We start from the raw sequence: 19,640 nt of genomic DNA on the forward strand, positions 1-19,640 counted from the left end.
AATGATCATTTGAATACTGTATAAATATATATCAATATTATCTGTGATTTCAATTAGGCTAATTATTTCCCCAACTAGTAACAATGTGGGAAGACATACAATTTCCATAATGCTATATGTTTCTTTATGAGTCTTGTATATCAACTATATTATGCTTACCTCATTTAATAACTTCAAGAGGTCCTGAAAAACTATCTTCAGGAATCATAATAGCTCAACTACAGTAAAGCTGAATGATGGATACAGAAGTATATTATACCATGGCTCTCAACCCTGAGGTGGAGGTTCTCCAGAACTCTAGAAGCTAGTTACACTGCTTATAAATTTAATGGTTGAATTTAAACGGTATACACAAAGTTGAGTTTTATACTTGTGTTTCATTAAAGAAAAACCATAAAATGTTAAGTAAATCTGATTTTTTTTTTTACTAAGGCATTGGCATTTATTTCTAAAGCAGACCGCTGCTTTTTGCTTTGGGTCGGTTTTGTTCGCTGTAGTGCGGGGGTCGGGGGGGGGGTGTTGTAAAATCTGCGGATGGATTCCGCGGTGGCTAATTCTGAGCGTTCATCTTCCTCATGGACGTCTGGCACATTCCACGCAAAATGCATGATGCTGCATGTGCTTTCTCCTTTGCTGTGGCCTCTGCTATGTCATTTTTTTTTGCTTCCAGATAGCGGTGGGTGTGCTCGCAAACGTGCCGCCATGTCTGTCACATTAACATCCGTGAAGAGGGTTCAGAGTTCTCCAAACCTGTTGGCCGCAGGTATAATAACACCACTAACTCCCCGAGGGTCGCCCGCGAATGGCTTCACCTGACCTTTCTCTCTTTCCAGAATTATCTTGTTTGGATGAAGAAAGTGACTTGAAATACCTTTTTAATGTCTCAACAAGTTCTTGTTTTTCTGGTCCCAAAGAATAGCTCCTATCCCTTCTGTGTTTGTTCTAAAAAATTTTTTTAAAAAAGCTAAAGGAAACTGATATCTTGTAGAAAACATTTTTAAAATCTAAGAAAAAACACCGGTCACTTGCCAAAATGTGTGGAGTAACTGCAGGTGTTAATAACTATTTCAGTTTTTGTCTCTTATGAACTGAAGTTACATAACATTTCATCAAGATAACTCATAGGTGCTTTTGTTATTTTTTAAGCTAAAAACTGTTGCGGGGTAGGGACAAAGGGCATCAGAAAGAGGGATTTGTACGAAACTGAGTATTTATTAATTTGCTTCTTCACCAAAGGCTGCAAGCAGGATGGTAGATTATTTGTTTTGAAAGAGACCTTAAGCCTCTTTTTAGTTTAGTCGATGAAGATCTTTCTAATACAGATTTTTAAACATTTGGGCACAATTAAGATTAACGTGATACCGCAGGTAGAAATATACTCTGGGAAGTAAGCAGGAATGCGCTATTTCAGCGTCTCCTCAGGTGGGTATTTCTATAATAACATCTGCCGTGACTTACCTGCGCTGTAGACACGGCCTCTCCAAGAGGGAGAGCTGCCACGGAAGGTCAACGTGAGCCTGGCGACCCCAGGGACGCTGGACCCAGAGACACACCTACCCCTTTTGGTGACTGATTGACTGGTTTAGATCGTCAGTTGGTTATTTGGCCATTCCTTGTTTTTATTTCTATTTGTGGAGTTTGGGAGCAGAAGTGGAAAAGGCACAGAGAGGGTTTAAATAATTGCAGTTCTCACTGTGCATGCCATTGTCTTTTGCGCACGTACGTTTAGGAGTTAGTTGAATGCCCAAGGCATCCTTGGTTTTCAAGGCCCTTGATCCTAAACTCCCCAGCTTTGTTGAGGAAAAACAAGCTTCCACTCCTGCCCACCACCTCCAATCCACAAGTGGATTTCAATGTCCAGGTTCAATACCAGGCCAGGTGGTTACGAAAGTTTTTTTTAAATGTTAGTTCATTGCAATGTATGTAGTACAATTTCAGTTTGGTTTAAGAATCTTCATATATATATGAAGATATTATATATATATAATTTGTACATATTTGCTCATGTGTATATGAGGATGAGACGATGTTAGAGAAAGTACAAATGAAATGGAAAGTACATGGAATACCTGAGGGAGATGAGAATAAAGGGAAATAAGAAAATAAATAAAGTCCAGAACCATCAGATACTCGAAATGCCTACACCATGAATATCACTGACATTTCAACCAAGTAAAATTGTAGCCCAGACCACCCAGATGTGGGCCACTGGCTGACGCACCCACTGGGCAATGTGGCGCTGATTCAGCAGTGCCAAACTCTTATTTATAAAGGCAACCACAATAATCGTGGTTGAATTAGACATGGGCATTGAGGAGAGCCAACACTAGAACATCAGCAACTTCACATCACTAAACATGAAACACTTAATGCTTCAGAATCTAAACAACAGAAAACATTGGGTACTTGAGGAATAAGAAATGATCTTCAGGAATAAGTATGTAGTGGCCATGGACCATGTCAAATTTTATATCATTAGGAGTGAGGTTCCAGAGAGCGAAGTCATCTGAATTTTGCACTCAATGGTTACATTAAAAATAGATCTCTTTTCTATTAAGACACGTAGGTATAATTCTTGTTAATGTTTTTACTACATTTTGAAGAAAGAAATCGCCCTCTCTTTATGCCCCTCACATTATTTGTATTCTTTATGAGAACTTAGTTGTGAATCACACGGGGATGAATGAGTATTTACTGCATTAGATAATGCCGAAACAGCAGAGCCTGTAGGTGAAAGGCCACCGCCACGGAAGGTTCTAGGGCTCCCGCTCTCACCTCGCAGGTGCAAAGTCCATGTAAGCTGCTAGTCATCACCTCTTTGTCCCTAAATCAGTCTTTCTCTTTCCTCTCACAAGAAGCAATCCCCCTGGATAATCCGTACACCCTGACGTTCTAAGTCTAAGCTAGAACCAAAACAATGAGTACAGAGACACAGTAAGCCTTTCCGAAGTCTGTTTTCTTTTACCAAAACCACCTGGCAGTCTAACCCGCTGCTAAGGCCGGTTTGCTGCGGCGACCGGGCCGCTGGGCCAGGAAACACCACCTGCGAGCTTCACACCCTCAGAGAAATCCGTCTGCCTGTAACTGCAGTTTCCTTTCCCCCAAAATAGACTTGGTCATGTTCCTATCTCTCTGAGAACTTAGTTGCTTCCTAGACTCCCAAAGATTTGACAAAATTAGATGGAGGGTAAATGAACAAAATAAGAGGCTTACCACAGTCCTTAGAAACACTGCAGGCATTCAGTTAGTTACCTCGAATTTAATTAATCTGTTTAAATTAATTCTTACAGAGTAACGAGACCCCCTAAAGCAGGGGTGCCCAGCCCACGGCCCGCAGGCCCCATGCAGCCCAGGATAGCTGTGAATGCGGCCCAACACAAAATCGTAAATTCACTTCAAACATGATGCGATTTGTGTGTGTGTGATTACGTGTCACAGTGTATTTACTGTGCGGCCCAAGACAACTCCTCTTCTTCTAGTGTGACACAGAGATGCTAAAAGGTCAGACACCCCTGCTCTAAAGGAAGGGGCTATAAGAATTAAAATCATCATAACTTGCAAGCATAGTTCACAATGTCTGACATAGCACATCAGTTAAAAGGAATTCAGATGTTGGATCACAAAGTCGGGAAGGACCTCTGAGGGCCTCCGGTCCGGTCCCCGACCCCGAGACCCAAGTGAACCTGGACAGCCCTTCCAACAGGGGTCCTCACCCCGCTTCTGGCTGGACACAGGGGTTGCACTCTGTACCAGTGAGAGAAGGTGATAGTTCCTAATCTTCAAAGACCATATTCACATTCGCATGCAAAACAAAAGCCCGGAACAATAAATCTGCCCCATTGACCCATTCTGAGTTGTTCAGGCGCGCAATGACCATCTCCTGAAGCACACTAGAACTGCGGGGCTCTGATCCCTAGAATCCTCGCTGTGTTTTCACGGTGAGTGATCACAAATAATATTCACGACAGCGGACAAACCCACGTTCCCCACGCACCTGCCAAGTCGTTTACCTGCTCAGATTTTTTTTCAAACCCGTATTCTCTCCACTTGGCCCGGGTCCAGGCGGTCCCCGGCACTCCCCACACCTGCCCCCCGTCTCTCCAGCTCTCCTGGCAGGGAGGACGGGCCAGCAGGGCCGAGGTCAGCAGCATCCATGCGGAAGGGATTTATCTTTCAGGCTCTAAAAAACTGAGTGTTTCAAATATTATCACTGGATTTCTCTTAAAGAAAGACGCAATGTTGGACACTCGAGTGTCTGGAAGAGACCGCCCTCCCAGGTGTGGACTTTAATCACTCACACAAACTTCATTAAAATATGGGTTCGAATCCTATGACGTTCGAATCCTTGGCCATTTTTATTCCTTTCTCCTTTCTGGTAATTCTGCACATTCATGTCTATGACATTAAGCAGGACTTTTCAGCGGGGCTCGCCGTGATGAACATCTCACATCTCCCATAGCACAGGGACAGTTTCATTTGGAACCCAGCATGGCGGGAGGGCAGGACCCCCCCATTGGGCTTAGAATGACTGACCGCTGATTCTCACACTTAATGCTTATCCCACTCAGGGTTCCAAAATCTTTGGTGTGATCACCAGTAAGAAACAGAACCGGCCCCTAAGGACTATCCATTAGAGGAAGCTCATTTCAAAGTGTCCTTCGAATCTTCTCAATGTGCCTTCCTCCTCCTCACCACAACTGCACCTCTGGAACCCCCAAGCCTCGGGGTCCTGCACCCTCCGTCCCCAGTACAGACCACACAGCCTTCAGTGCGAGAGCTCAAGTTTTATCAAACCAGAGTGAAATGAGATCCCTATTCTCGTGCAAGTAATTACAGTACAAATAATAATTATTACTGTTGATGCTGCTTCTCTTCTCATTGCCATTTCCCCAAGTCCCCAGACTTGTACGTGGTACCTCGGAGGTGAGTAATTCTCCCTCCCTGATGCCCCACAGCAAGCTCCAGGCACCGCCCCCCGGGTCGCACAGCGCCTTCTCCACAGAGTCCTCGTTAGCTTTGAAGTGACTGAGAATTTCAGTCACTTCTGCTTCCACCAAATCCTAGAAATAGAGCCTCGTAAACATTTCCACACAACTCTTCAGGGTTATTTTCACTTAACGGTACCCATTTCACTGCTCTGACTTTGAATGCACTGGAGTTGCGATCCACACTAAATTAGCAGTTATCGTAGAACATGAAGATAGGTTACTCTTCTCTAACTCGTTTGAGCCAGAGTCATTCTGGTGTACTCTGGGCTGATTCACATTTATTTTTCTTCCTCTGATTTGGGGAGAAACTACATCAAATCTCTGATCTAAATTCAAATTTTTGCACTTCTCAACTGATTTTTATCATGGCAAATTCACATGTTTACATTCCAAACCAACCATTCCTCCAGCATTAAGAAGAACACAGAGTCCTTTTTACATGTTCACGTAACATTTGTGTTCTGTTAGCATTGAAACAGTGGCGATTTAAGGATGGTCTCAGGCACATCTAGAAGGAGTCCAGGACCAGGACAGAGGTGGGGCTGCATGACCCCTAACGTCCTTTCCAAATCAAGGTTTTATGATTCTGGGTGAAGTCGGCCAAAATGGTATAATAGAACCAAGCAATATAAATCAAGTACCTCAAATGTGCAGAAGTGATAGAAGACTCTTGAAAGTGTAAGTCCAATAAAACTGATAGCAAACGTACCCGTGAGCTACTTTCTTACTGCATTGTCAAAAGCAATCTCTCAGTACTGAAATCTGTTTCCCCCAGCTTGGTGCAGGACAATGGAATGTGCCATTAACAGCTACTTCATATCTGAATATGAAAGGACTTTCAATGGCAATAAGAAAACAGTTCAAAGTCTAGAGAACGTTTTCAAATATCACATACTATGGTAGACACATTTATACTTTCTTCACATTAAAAAAAATACAGACAACCAAAAAATGGATTGCTATCTAACACAGGAGCTGAGTATGGTAACACCAGGACATCAAAAGCTAAGGATCAGAGGTCTGATTTAAAGCTGCGAGAAACACTTCTGTATAGACCAGATACCTTTGGATGCTTTAATTTGATATTTAGAAATACCTACATTTAGCTTGGGCAGTAATAAGTTAAAATTACATGGTTACAATAATATTGGAGGGAAAATCAGTATTTGACATACGTGTTAATTATATATAATAGTTACATAATGAATAATATTCTAATTGAAGTAAAAAATAAATGCACAACCTTCTCATTGGCATATTTTACAGACCCAGGATTTTAGAACTGAGATAATGTTGCCAAAAAAAAAAATGCATGTAGTTCTTTGGCAAGTGAGCTCTTCTTGAGTGTTCATTTCCTTTACCCGCATATTAATTTCAACATTTCTTTTTCTTTTTTAGGGCGCGATTCTCAGTCACCAGACGCAGGTACAAAAAAAAAGCTATTCTGAATAACCATGCTATTTGTTGTGAGCTGTTTTTTTTAACATATTCATAACCACATTGTTAACTTCACAGTAAAGCTCAATTGCATTTACTATTATGCATACTAAATTAAATTACATTTCCAAAGAAAACTTCATATTTATTTTTATTTCAAACAATGTTAAACGTGAATGCAGATATTTTTGTGTCCAATTTGTGTCCCCCCGACCAAAGCTTGGAGATCTTACAATGCTCAAAGTCGCGAGACACTGAACGGAGACGCTCGATATTCCTCTCTTGCAGCAAAAGGCTTTAGAAGCGTCCGGCCAAATCTACAGGAAAAAAGATCGCCAACTCAGGTATTCCTCCTGCGCACTCCCGTCTGCCGTGTTCTGTGAAAGCAGGACTGTTAGACCACCGCTTTCCTGTCTCTTCTCTAGTAATATGTGCATATTCCGATACATGTTTTATTTGAGTGCGTTTTTGCTGTTGTGTCTGTATTGCTTGTCAGACTTGTCTGGATAACATGGAAGACAAGTCTTAAGTTCAAAACAGGTTCTTTGTTTCTCCTGATCCAGCTGATAAGAGCAGGTTAGTTTCTAACATAAGGCTTAGGGTATCTTCTGATTCTTAAAACGTTTTCAGCGTGTGCTTTAGACCTCACAGCTGTGAGGTCAGCAACACATTATATACTTAATAAATGTGAGTGATGCAACTGTTTATTATGTTAACTAAAGGGATTCTGTGTTGGGGATGTTAGCCAAATTGTGCTGCAGCATGAAAAGTGTTATTGATACAAGTAATGAAGTTATATATCTATCATATATAAAATAGATATTTTATATATACTATATATATTCTTCAAAGCCTAAAAATAGGCAAGAGAGCATATGTTCACTTTTAACATAATTCCCCAGGATGTAGACTGAGACAAACTTTATACTGTGTTCTCTATAAAAAGTATCTTCCCCTAGAGGGCAGCTTTTGATCATAAAATAAAACACCTTCTAAATGGAATAAAACTGATCCATCTAGCCAACAAAATGTATGGCATCTAAGGAGACATGACTTTGCTTTACTCTCTTTAAGGACAGAGTTGCCACTGGTTTCTTTAATGACTAACTTTGACTTTCTCTCTGTTTTTCCTTCAACGTCCTTTCTTTCTCCGATGCTTCTGGCAACCCAGGTACCTCTCCCACCACCCAGACAAGAGGGCTGTGGTAGCTCCTTGATAACCAGCCCCACCAACGGTGACATTTTAGACCACTTAGTAACAAACACACAAGTCCCCTCCTCTACAGAGTACTTCACTAATAAAAAACCTCCCCAGGGAATTATGTATTCCAACGACGACGACGCCGGCCAGACAATCGTATATTCCGAAGAATCTAACACAACTGTGTCGTACACACAGAAAATCACTAATCTGCTCCCACCAGCTTCCAGCACAAGCCCCCCACCCGATGCTGACACGAGGACCCCATTCCTACGAGAGGCCTACACGCAAGATTCTCAGACTCGGAAAATCTCCACGCTGAAACTGATCCATAACCAGGACCTAGGAAGCAGCATCCCCTTCCCGACCCCACAGTTTTCCAAATCTGTTGCCGAACCACGGCTTCTCAAAAGGCCTTGCTCACCGCCCCCTACCCCAGTGCCGGAGAAACACACAGCATCTCTTTCCATTCAGATAGCTCCCCCATCAGGACAGGGACCCGAAAGCCACAGACAGCCACCTGAGCTTTCTCCAGAGACGGCAAAGATACCTCTCCAGCCAGAGAGACAAAAGTCTGCAGTTGCTGCGACCTCTCAGTCCTCAGACTGCCGGGTGATGCATTACACTTTGCAATCCCTCCTCACAGGTGTCCTGGCGAGACCCTAACCCCTTTGCTCTGGCGTCTTGTGTAACCTACTGCTTTGTCCGTGCCCGACCAGGAAGGGAAAGGAGAAAGAAACCGTCTTCCTATTTGGAACCCTGTTCATTCACCACTAAATGTCCAGGGTTCTTTTAGCTTAAAAAATATAAGTGTACAGATCTTTTATCCAGAAATTATGTTCTAAAAATTTCTTCCTTCTAGGTATTTATTTAAAATCATCAATGGCCAGTTACCACTTAAGATTCTGCAAAACCTTTAGGTGCTGAAAGTACTTCAAGTGCTAAAGAACTGAGTTCCGTGCCAGACCTTTTAGAACCTAGATTTACTTCATTTGCATGCATAAAATCTCTTAAATATTCACTCGCCTGATTCAGATGCCACACGCCATCAAGATACCCAAATCCGTGTGACCGTTTTAGATCACCTGTCACCCAGGTCTTGGGCAGAGACTATAAGGCTGTTCAGACCTCTGGGAAAAGGGTTTTATCATGAGGTTATGGGCCAGTCTTATATCATGACAGGTGGGCAGGCGGTGCAGCCAGACTGTAGGGGAACCGGAGAAGGACGTTAGCTACTCTCTCTTCCTCCATCTGCGGGTCCCGCCTGCTCTGTGAGCTGACCTCACGCTCATCTCCTAGCTTCTGCTGCCCGTGAATTTCCACGGCATTCTCTGCCTCCAACTCTGTGTCTGTCACCTCGCCTCTGGGAGTGCGGGGCGTAAAGCTACCTGGCTGGGGCCTTCAGTGTTCCGTAATTCAAAGTCCCAGGCAGGAGGCAGCACCTCACTGGCCCAGTTCAGTCCATTCATGCCCCCTCCCAATCACTCAGTGGGGGCCCGTGGAAGGGAGTCACCCGGTACCCACGGGGTGGCCAGACCTCGCCACCTCCCCTCAAAAGGGGCTGTCACAGATGAGGCGGGGTGGGAGGTCATGATTTTTCACAAAAAATTCTTAAATTGTTTATTTTAAAATTACCATGGAGATTTAAAATCTTAAAAACGATAGAAATAGTTTTGTAATAATACCCACTATAAGTATCCATCACAAGACTTCAGCAATTTTTATTATTTTGTCATTTGTTTTCAACTGGCAACTCCAGTTATGCTAGTAGTAAAGTCAATGTTAGATCCTTAAGTTTCTCAAAATTTTAATGCCTATATTTAATGGGTGAAGAGAAAAAAATAATGAAAATACCATTATGACACCTAATTAAATAAAAGTGATTTCTTCATATAAAGGTTGATTTTTTATATCACTCCCTCCTAGGCATTTTCTTAAGTATATTACTGTCAGCTTTACTGAAAAAAAGAACAAAACCTGGCAAGTCCCTTTGCCAGGGTGTAACACACTCTGTCTGTTCCTTGGGAAGCCAGGCCTGCAGGCTCCCCATCAAGGAGGTCGGAAGGCGGGTGTTAAGATCCCAGAACTCGGCGCCACATTAAGCCGGTTGGAACCTGAGACAGAAAGAAAAACGTGTCCCCCATATATGCGTGTGTGTTTATGCATTGTTCATCTTTTCCTAGAACATTTCAGTAGTTTAAAAAATACTGAAAAGCTGAAAAGTAGGCGTATTAAAACTGAACATTCTTTTCAGTGTATATACTTTATTTATACCAAAAACAGAACTATTCTCATTGTACTTCATCTTATATTAGTTAAAAGTGGTTTGAGATCATCATTGGTCAAGGAGAAATGATCGAACATGGCTGTTCTCTCCGCTGAAAATAAGATCGATCAGGCAAACGCAGAATTTGAAAATATTACTTTATTATAATATAATTGTTTCCATTAAAAATCCAGGATACGATTTTTTCCTTTTCCTCAGTCTCCAGTATGGCTTGATATGGACCTGGTCATTATTTAAATTTTTGAGATTTTGTTCAATGTGAATTTTTTCAGCACTGACTTTTGTTTTTCATTTTTACGATTGCATGACAATAGTACTTCTCTCACTGAGTTTTGGTCCCTCCATTAAATTTTGCACCTAAAGTAACTGCCTCCCTCACCTCATCCTCCTTTATAGCTCCTGAATCAACAAAGTTATAACGACAGACATGTTTTGTTTGCTTCCATGGACTCAATTTTACTTTTAATCTCACCACCTTAGGGAGGGCCGTGCTTTCTCCTTTCGACCTCCGCTCCTCCCAGCCGCTCCACCTGACTCCCGGCCCGCGCAATCCGGACACACCCCTGGCCCAGGGCAGGCGCTGGAGTCTGCCATGCCTGCCTCCCTCCAACCCAAAATACATTTTCCACTAGCCCCTCCTGAGTCCCCTGGCCCCCTCACTCCTCAAGGGATTGCACCTAACTGTAGTGACCCCTTTCCCCCGCAGGTGCCCCTTAGCACTCAGGATTGAATTCATCTGGCCTATGCGGCTCAGTGCTGTTCTGAATAACCAGGCGCTCTTTCTTAGAACACTCACGTGTGGAGGGTTAAGCACGGCCCCTCTCCTTGGTGGAAAGGGACAGCAGCAAACTGGCGCTTCCAGCCCTTCCCTCCCTTACAGCTCGACAGCGAAAAGGACCTCACACCTGCCGAAAGTTGGTGACGCTTGGCTTATATTCAAATGCCTTGACCTTGCATGGTCTTGCAAAGACGGAGACTCAGACAACTGGGATGACTTTGTGCAGTCTTCTGTCTGCTCACAATTCAGTGGGGAAGGCACACACACACACACACACACACACACACACACACACACCTCTGTTCCCCTTTCAAATTTGGTTTTGCTACTTCAAGCTAAAACATTCCAGACTGAGAAACAGTCCAGACTGAGAAAATGTTTCCTTCTTCCCTTCTCACACTTCCCTCTGTCCCCCTACTCATCTCGCATTGTCCTCAGGGAAATACACACACTGTGGTTCTCTCTCTCCCTGTGTCTACAGGGGTATTTCTGTAATGTGGACTTCAGGGTTCTATGAAAGGGGCCCCAACTAATCTCAGAGGTGATTGACATCTTTATCCCAAAATAGTTCAAAGCTTTTGTGTGGGTGACCAATAGACTTGAACTTTTGAGTTTTATCTAAAGAAGTTTAAGTGCGGTATGATTCACCTGGAAGGATTTTATCGGACACACACACACACACACACACACTAAAAAAACTCAAACTTGTGAGCAAGCGTATTTTTGAATTTTTGAGAAATTCAAAAAGTGAAATAGTTCTGTCTTCTGTAGACAGTGTCTCTTTGAAAGAACAAATAACTGGATCCAGACCATTCCTGGACACAAGGCTGTACAAACTGACCATATTACCCACAACAATAATGGTTTTAAGTAGCAATATGCCTTAGCTTTTAACTTGTTTCTAGTTCAAAGCATATGAGCAAGCCAATCCTACAAAAATTATAATCATTAGATTTTCCCTTTTACTTTTAAAGGGAAAACTTCTTTGAGAAGATAACTCAAGTCCTTTTGCATGATTTCTATTGAACAGAATTTTCACTTAGTCGAAGCAAAACTAAAGAGCTTCATGTTCTATGAAAACCGCTCTGGTGAAACCGCATTATTATGAGACATTCCACTGGCATGGTCCTGCCCAAGGCCGCCCTGTGCATTCAGACCTGTAGCAAAATTCTAACCCACTAACTTGTAATTGTTACAGCTCCATGCTACTATCACTTTACTTGCAATAAAATCCGCAATTATTATAAAAACTTACTAATAACAAAGATGTAGTCTTATAAAAATATTTTAAGTTCTAGAGATTTTAAAACTGTGTACAGTAAAAAAATGTATCACATTAATAAGGACTGTGTTCTAACAACAACAACAGAATCTTATTAAATAAAAGTAGGATAAGGAAATCTGTCTTTTATCCAGAGTTAGAGTTTCTTAACCTGTTAGATTAAGGACATGCTTCGAGTATGCGTGAACCCCAAAAGTTCATGTAGGATTTTGTGTAGACCTACGTGAACTTGTGCATTTCTCCTAACAGAAAGATAAATAGCTTTCTTCAGACTTTTCAGGTACCTATCCCTGAGAGAGACCTTTTATATGGTGAATTTCTTTTATTCAATTAAAAGTCTGACGGGAAAAAATTAAGTATGACTTTTTTATAAGATCCACAGCCTGCTTGACATCAACCGTCATGCAGATCTGATGGCCGGCCAGGATCACCAAAGGGTACCACTTCCTCTCTACGAGACAGGCTCTCTGAGCTGCTCCAGCTCTCTCTGATTGGCTCTCCCTCCCGGCATTAGCATCCTGCAGGACTCTCGGTGGTCCATCTCCCCACGGGCACCACACCAAACACTAAAAGATCCCCCTGCTCTGAAGGGGCAGGGTTTCATTCCCTCATGTTGACGTTGAAGCTTATCATCACCTTAGACACGAGGGCACAGGCAGCAGCTCGGCTAGAAGGGACAGCGTCTCTCTCCCTCCTGCAGACGCCCCTCCACCACGTGGAGCCTCTTGGGTTGTACGGCCCCGGGGAGTGGGGCGGGGATGGAACCTTTTCTTTCTCCTTCAGTTTCTTTCTCCTTTACCTATCATTTGGCAGGTAAACCAACAGTAGTTCTAACCAGCTAGGAGACATTCTAACTGTCATCAGTGGCCGGTTTTCTCTTTCACTTCATCGGCATACACAGGGACCACTATTTGCATGCTCAGGATGCTTTTAGGTTTAATTCTTTTAGTGCGTTATGGTGAAATCAAGAAAGAGATTCAGTGAGTGGGAAGAGGACAAAATTCCCTTTCCATTTAGTTGCTTTTGGTTTGAGCAGTCTTTATATCTATCTGTAAGTCATTGTTAAAAAAGGAGGCAAACAGATTTTTATTTTTGGTATGTTTTGGGGGGTGTGGGGTAGGTATGCTACAAAGACTTCTAGTGAAGGGAAAACTAATTCTGCTGACCAACAGACAACCTGACGTCATTTTACTGTTGGAAGTACAAAACCTAAAACTTTTGAGGGGGGGAAAGAAATCCTTTATGCCAACACTCTCAGGGCCCCCCCTCACCCAAACTGACAATGCAGTGTTGTGTGAAACCTGGTCTTATCTCAAGAAAAACCCACACACTTACTGGATGCCCTTTCTCTGTGTTTTCGTGCTCTTTCCGTCCTGTGTGGTGGGCACCTAACTCTCCGAATGTGTTTCCAGAAAGTGCTCGCAAACAAAACTGACCATCCGCCTTCTCTGTCACGTGACCAAAAGATGTTTTACTCATTGGGTAATTTACATCTCCTCTCATTATTTCTTCCCCAAACTCAGCTTGGAAGCCAGAACGTAACGGCCAGTGTGCTGGAGGTAAATGCTTCGCAGACACTCAGCTACACCACACCATCAGCCTCTTCTTCACGCCCCCGGCTGCCATGCCTTTTAACCGAAACACCGTCACCAAACCGAGATTCCCAGCCCACATCCCTTAACCTGCCGCCGCCTGCTAGCACGGGCCGTCACACCTGCACGGAGCTCTGCTTACAGCAACCCTTGCTCCTGACCTCCTTCTGCACGCAACATCCCGGGCCCTGTCCCTGCAGACCCCTCCCAGTCCCCTAGCCACCCCCAAGGAGCTGAGGACAGCTGACACTCACACCACTGCCACTCCGAGACACGTTCCCAGCCTTGGGTCAGAGGTCTGACATGACAGACAGCAAGCCCCGAGTGGCCCCGGCTGCCATGCACGGCATTGTTCTTCCTCCCTTTGATTCCACCGTTTTTTAGACAGATCGCCAAAGGCCAATGGGACGGACGCTTGCCAGCCGTCTCATTTTGCTGCTGAGCGTGTTTATTCACGTAGGCGTTGATTGTTACATTAGTGAGCCCATTCTACACCGTCGGCCCGGGGAATCGATGACAGTCACCTTCATAAACCTACTTTGGGCTGAAAAAGTCTCCTTCTCTTCATCCAGCTTAGAGTTGCTTCTTTTCACACCGGGTTGCTCTAGCTAATGAGTTGGACAGTGATTGGCCTTAGTAAGAACTTATCTCAGAAACTTAGAGAAGTGCACATATGATATGATTGTGATTAGATTGTACAGAAAGAAAAAAAAATTACCTCCATGTTAAATCCTGGTAGATGACAGCCTAACTCGGGGAGCCATGGGAAATCATCCCGTGTGAGTAGTCTGTGTGTCCTTCTTTCTCCCACATGCGATTACCGACCAAGTCACGCTGGTTCTCCCTGCTCCCCCGTGTCTACCACTCACGTCTTTTCAACTGTCTGTCTTTCAGGGCTGAACGATGCAAACAACCTTAACCTACTGTAGACACGGAACCCCATACTTCGTAAAAATATTTTTCCTGAGCCATTCCAGTACAGAAATTGATGAATACATTTATTGTTTTATAAACCAATAATTTATCTTCCACTTAAAGTGATATATATTTCCCATGTATGTCATTTACATGTGTCTATATGACAAGCAGTCTCTGATAGAAGATTTGTGAATGGTTAAAACGCTTCACAATTTTACAGCACAGATTTTCAATTGCATCTAATGTCTAGATAATGACTGTAACTTGAAAGGCATATAACTTTATAAGGGCAAAAAATGGGAGTTTTTTTCTAAAAAACTGATTTTATAATGAAGTTCTAAATGAGCATTGTCATGGACAAAATAGGACTTAAAGCAACTTTCCCAAATTCAATAACACAGTAACATGATGATTTGGATAAGGATTTTTCTGTTTTTAACAATAATTATGACACATTATAACAACAGCATTCAAATTATATTTATGAAGACCAACCAATCTTGACTTGGGCAGGGAGGAAAAACAATTCTGAAATAATTCACCAAAGGTAAATAAGAGCTCCAAAGCTTTGGGGTATGCCAGAGCCTCCCACTTATTTTCCCACTGCTCTTGGGGTGGAAGACCCTCAGATACAAGTGCTTGTGGTCTGGGATGGATCTCCATAACTGCTTAGAGGAGCACTCGGTCAGCAAGCACAGTCATGGTAGTGAACTGTTTATTGCCTTTCGGCCAGATGTGGTATGGCTGTAAAGTAATGACACTAGGTTTATTCTAGGTCATTTGCAAACATCTGTTTTAAGGTGAAAAAAAAAATCAGGGAAATAAGTGATGAGTCATTCACCGATGTGTCAGGCCGGTACAATAGAAGTTGAGTTTGTATTAAAATGAGTAGAAAAAGTTCACAAGCTCTGTTTCTTTACCTATGTGCATACGTGTGTTTGTGTGTACTCAGCTCTGGAGCCATTTTAACTAAATGCTCTTACTAATGTTTTGTCTCATTTGTGACATTGCGTGGTCGCCACAGCGCTCTGTGCTGTGGGCAGGGAGGCATATTTCACGGCACTGAGCTCCACCTCTGTGAGCTAAGCCAATTCAGTGCAATTAGAATATGTTTCTATTGCATATCTACTATGTTATTAGCACCAGAGTGCATGCAGCTTTATGTATGTGTGTGTGTATGGCCATCTCCAACAAGAAGCTTGAAATACCACCGTTGGGCATATAAAATAAATATAAAGCAATCAAAACAATAAGTTATTAAGAAAGAAGAGAAAGATCAAGTGCTAAATGAGATTGGAGGAGGGAGAAGCCAGAGGTTTTGGTGCTTTCCCAGGTATTTGATTCTTCTAGAACAGACTGAGTTACCATACATAAATCCAAACAATTGTGTGCCTTATATTAGTAGTCGCCTTGCCCTGGAAGCATGGGTCCAATAGAAGACCGCTGACCGAGTCTGAGAACCAGTCCCTTGCCCCCTGTCAAAGTTCATCCACTCCAAGGCTCACAGGCAGGGTGGTGCGACAGTGTTCCGACTGCTTAGCTTGTGGCTGCAGCGCAAACTTGCCCTCCAGGTTGACTTTATTCAGACTCCTACTAATACCTGTGGCATCTCTGTCGGCCGAGTGGCCTGCCCACTAGCCCACTGCTTCCTAATCGCCTCCTATGCCCTCTGCCATGTGAGAGAGTGATTTTCCGAAGTAAAGACGGGGAAGACGGGGAAATATGCGCCCTGCCCCTCTAGACGTTGCTTTTCAAAGGAAATAAAAACCTGACAGCTGATGACTGTCATTTGGAGGAGGTCTTTCCTTGTCCTCTGAGGGGACGATGTTTCCAGGGGACCATGCTTTAACGGGATGTCTCTGCACTTTCCTCAGAGCCAGATAACGGTGAATGGAAGCTCTGGAGGGGCCGTGAGTCCGATGAGTTACTACCAAAGGCCGTTCTCGCCCTCAGCCTACTCTCTGCCGGGCTCGCTCAACTCCAGCATTATCATGCCGCATGGCCGGTCACTCGGTAAGTCATCTGATAGCCGCGATTTTCATGGCAGTTTCAAAATAGCAAGTACAGACCACAGGAGAAAAATAGAAAGCACCCAAGTAATTTTTAAAAGGAGGCAGAAGCCTTTGACACTTCACTATTTAATGCCCATGTTCTTAGGGGTGGGACGGGGGCGGGGAATTAGGGACTGTGCAGATTCAATGTCAGAAGGAACAGGCACCCAGCTATTCCAAGGCAATGAGACTGCTTCTGTACGGGACTCTGGAGAAGGCTGTTTGGCATCTGGGGAGAAAGTTCACATGGTAAACACCACCCGTGTTCGAGACCCCCTGCTCTCGCATGGACAACTTCCACTGCAGAACATTCCTTGGGGTGTATAGAGAAGGACTGGTTAACGGTTAACACAGTCCGATGCGGCGGGCAGGCTGCCTCACGGAGCAGTGCACCGTGCTAACTGGACACGGAAGGCCGTCCGTCAGGGATGTGAGGTTTTAAGTGAGGATTCCAGAATTTCAGAGGCACCTAGTTCTTCTAGGCATTTTTGGGGAGTTAAGAATTAGATGAAAGATGTAGCTCTCTTCCAGAAACAGAAGGAACACTTGAACATGGATAAAAACTTTTCCAGCATATAATATCACGGGGCTCATGAATGCTTTTTTTAAAAGATTTTATTTATTTATTTTGAGAGAGGGAAGGGAGGGAGAAGGAGAGAGAGAAACATCAATGTGCGGTTGCTGGGGGCCATGGCCTGCAACCCAGGCATGTGCCCTGACTGGGAATCGAACCTGCGACACTTTGGTTCGCAGCCTGTGCTCAATCCACTGAGCTACGCCAGCCAGGGCTTCATGAACACTTTTGAAGCTTCCCTGAAAAGATACTGTGCCATATAATGATAGAAACTCTTTTATACGGCAAAAGATACTAGAACCGTATCATAATCTTCCTTAGTTTTTAAAACTGTAAAACATTAACCCAGAACGTTAAAAAAAAAAACCAGACTGAATCAAACCATCACATGAAGTTGAGCTGACAAGGTACCATGATGCTGACCAAGGGTTCCCCCCAACCCCCGCCCGGCAGGAAGCAGAGAGTTAGGCCGGAAAGAGAGCAGGGATCCCAGCCCAGCTCCCGGAAAGCAGGAGGGGACCCATCCTCTGGCCTTGAACCCACTGCAGAGAGAAAGGAGCCCGTGCCCAGGGCTTGCACTCCCGTTCCCCAACACTGGGTGTGTGCTGAAAGAAGGGATGCTGTCAGCTCACCGGGGAACAGTCAGCGTGTGTGCACGGTGCCACTCGGCTTCCGCGCCAGCAAAACCTCTAGACGGCGTACAGGTAGCCGTGAGACTCGTTAAAGGAAAGTCTCGATATAGAGCGGCGCCTTTTCTAATGCTGTTGGAGGGCTGTTCAGGGCACACCTCCATGTTAACCGGGAGCGGCTGAAGCTGAAGGCCAGTGAGTTAAAAGAGAGAGAGTGATGGGAACACAAACTGTGTCACGTTTGGGGTAACTAGGCAAGAGGCTCCGATCCCCCGGGCATCAGGTACATTCCGTGTCCCCGCAGACTCCGCAGAGGCGTACCCCCAGCACGCGCAGTCGCTGGACGGCTCCCTGGGCGGCTCCATACCGCTGTACAGGTCCTCGGAGGAAGAGAAGAGGGTGACCGTCATCAAGGCGCCGCATTACCCAGGGATCGGGCCGGTGGATGAGTCCGGAATCCCCACGGCGATTAGAACGGTAGGACACGCTGGCGTGCGCCCCGAGCTCCGGGCCACGCACGGACTCCACGAGGGAGGGCTGGCTGGTGGGGGTCCCTCTGGGCTCAGCTAACGAGGCTTGCCCCCGGTGCCATCTGACGTCTCACGACCATAACGTGTGGCAGAGACAGAGGGCTGTCAATGGGAGATCATCGCACAATCTGTGTTTCCGTCTTAATTAAAAAATCGTGAAAATTGTGGTTTTGTGAAAGGACACAAAGTGTGTTCTGTTTTACCCTTTAGCAAGGCGTGCTAGGGCAATAGACAAGACAAGGACGGAGGAAACGGGAGTTGGGGGTGGGGGGGCTGCATGGGACCCCCAGGGGCATTGCAAATAACCCAGGGAATTTTTGTTTGAAATGGGCAGGCGTGTGCTCACACCAGGAGATGAGGAGCTGTGATTGGGGGGGAGGGGGCAGTGAAATGAAGGGAGTTCAAGTCAAAGTCATGGACAGGAAAAACTGGAGAGAAACACACCGCTTAGTGTCCGTCTTCGGCCGTGCCTGCCGAGAGCTCTCGGGGATGCTAAGTGAAAGGGTGCAGATTTTTTTTCTCCTGTTTAAACTCTGCCAAAGCCTTGCTCAGAGTGTCGGGGCAGCCCCTTCTGGCAACGCTCAGCAGCCGCAGAGTCAGCTATTGGGAGCCCGGGCAGGCGGCAGCTGCTCGCTGAGCCTGAGCAGTCCACTCCGAGACAAGGTCTGTGCTAGCAGCGACCGGGCGACCGGGCGGCCTTGGGAGCCAGGATGCGAGCAGCAGCACCTTTGCAGGTGATGTTGGGGGTGGGGGGCCCACTGCAGAAGGGAGCGCAGGTGGCCTGCGGTTTTCCACGACTCCCTGGGACCTGGCTGGGGTGTTGCCAAGGGCTGCTACCCTGGAAGGCAGACCTGGGGGGCCACAGACAACAGTGGACAGAGGGAAAGAAAGGGACAGAGGTCAGGGGGAAAGCACTGGTGGTCCCGTTGAAGAAACACTCAGGCTGCCCTGAAGGCCAAGTGTGAGGGCTTTTGTTTTTAATTTGCATGTATTATATGGGGGGTTACGTGTTCTGTATGCAGAGAGAAGAGTTGAAAATTAACTAGTCCAGGCTTCTGTATGACAATCAGAAGCCAAAAGTAAATCAGTGTAGCAGTTCCTGTGGGTGTCGTGTTCATTCGGTTCTAAGAACATTGATTGCGACTCGTTATGAAGCCCTGGGAATCTGTGCTGGAACTGAAGATTGTCATATTGAAGGGGCAGAAAAGTTCAGGGGTCCCAACTAGCATGCTTACTCTTACGATGACGACGTGTTTCTGGCGGAGGTGTTGGGTTGTTTCCCTCTTAAGATTTCTGATGCAAAATGGTTCCATTTCATTTTTTTTCCTAATAACGTGTCACACAGGTAAGGTGTCAGGTATGGTGTCACTGGT

General features: G+C 44.8%; 1 protein-coding gene across 11 annotated transcripts in view; it reads left to right on the plus strand.

The window, feature by feature from the left end:
* SORBS2 (sorbin and SH3 domain containing 2) overlaps nt 1–19,640 on the plus strand; it is a 186,670-nt gene that overhangs the window by 105,353 nt on the left and 61,677 nt on the right. For 4 of the 11 annotated variants that reach the window (XM_045821519.1, XM_045821515.1, XM_045821522.1 and 1 more), the window contains exons 5-9: nt 671–763; nt 6,387–6,413; nt 6,645–6,769; nt 16,358–16,496; nt 18,042–18,214. In XM_045821519.1, the coding sequence (XP_045677475.1) occupies nt 671–763; nt 6,387–6,413; nt 6,645–6,769; nt 16,358–16,496; nt 18,042–18,214 (557 nt within the window). Of the gene's footprint in view, nt 1–670; nt 764–6,386; nt 6,414–6,644; nt 6,770–7,596; nt 8,239–13,496; nt 13,533–16,357; nt 16,497–18,041; nt 18,215–18,865; nt 19,002–19,640 lie in introns of those variants that run through there. The other 7 variants (XM_045821520.1, XM_045821518.1, XM_045821521.1 and 4 more) reach the window with 4 other exon arrangements.

Source organism: Phyllostomus hastatus, unplaced genomic scaffold (genome assembly GCF_019186645.2).
Source record: "Phyllostomus hastatus isolate PE091 unplaced genomic scaffold, TTU_PhHast_1.1 phas_scaffold_46, whole genome shotgun sequence".
Taxonomy (NCBI): domain Eukaryota; kingdom Metazoa; phylum Chordata; class Mammalia; order Chiroptera; family Phyllostomidae; genus Phyllostomus; species Phyllostomus hastatus.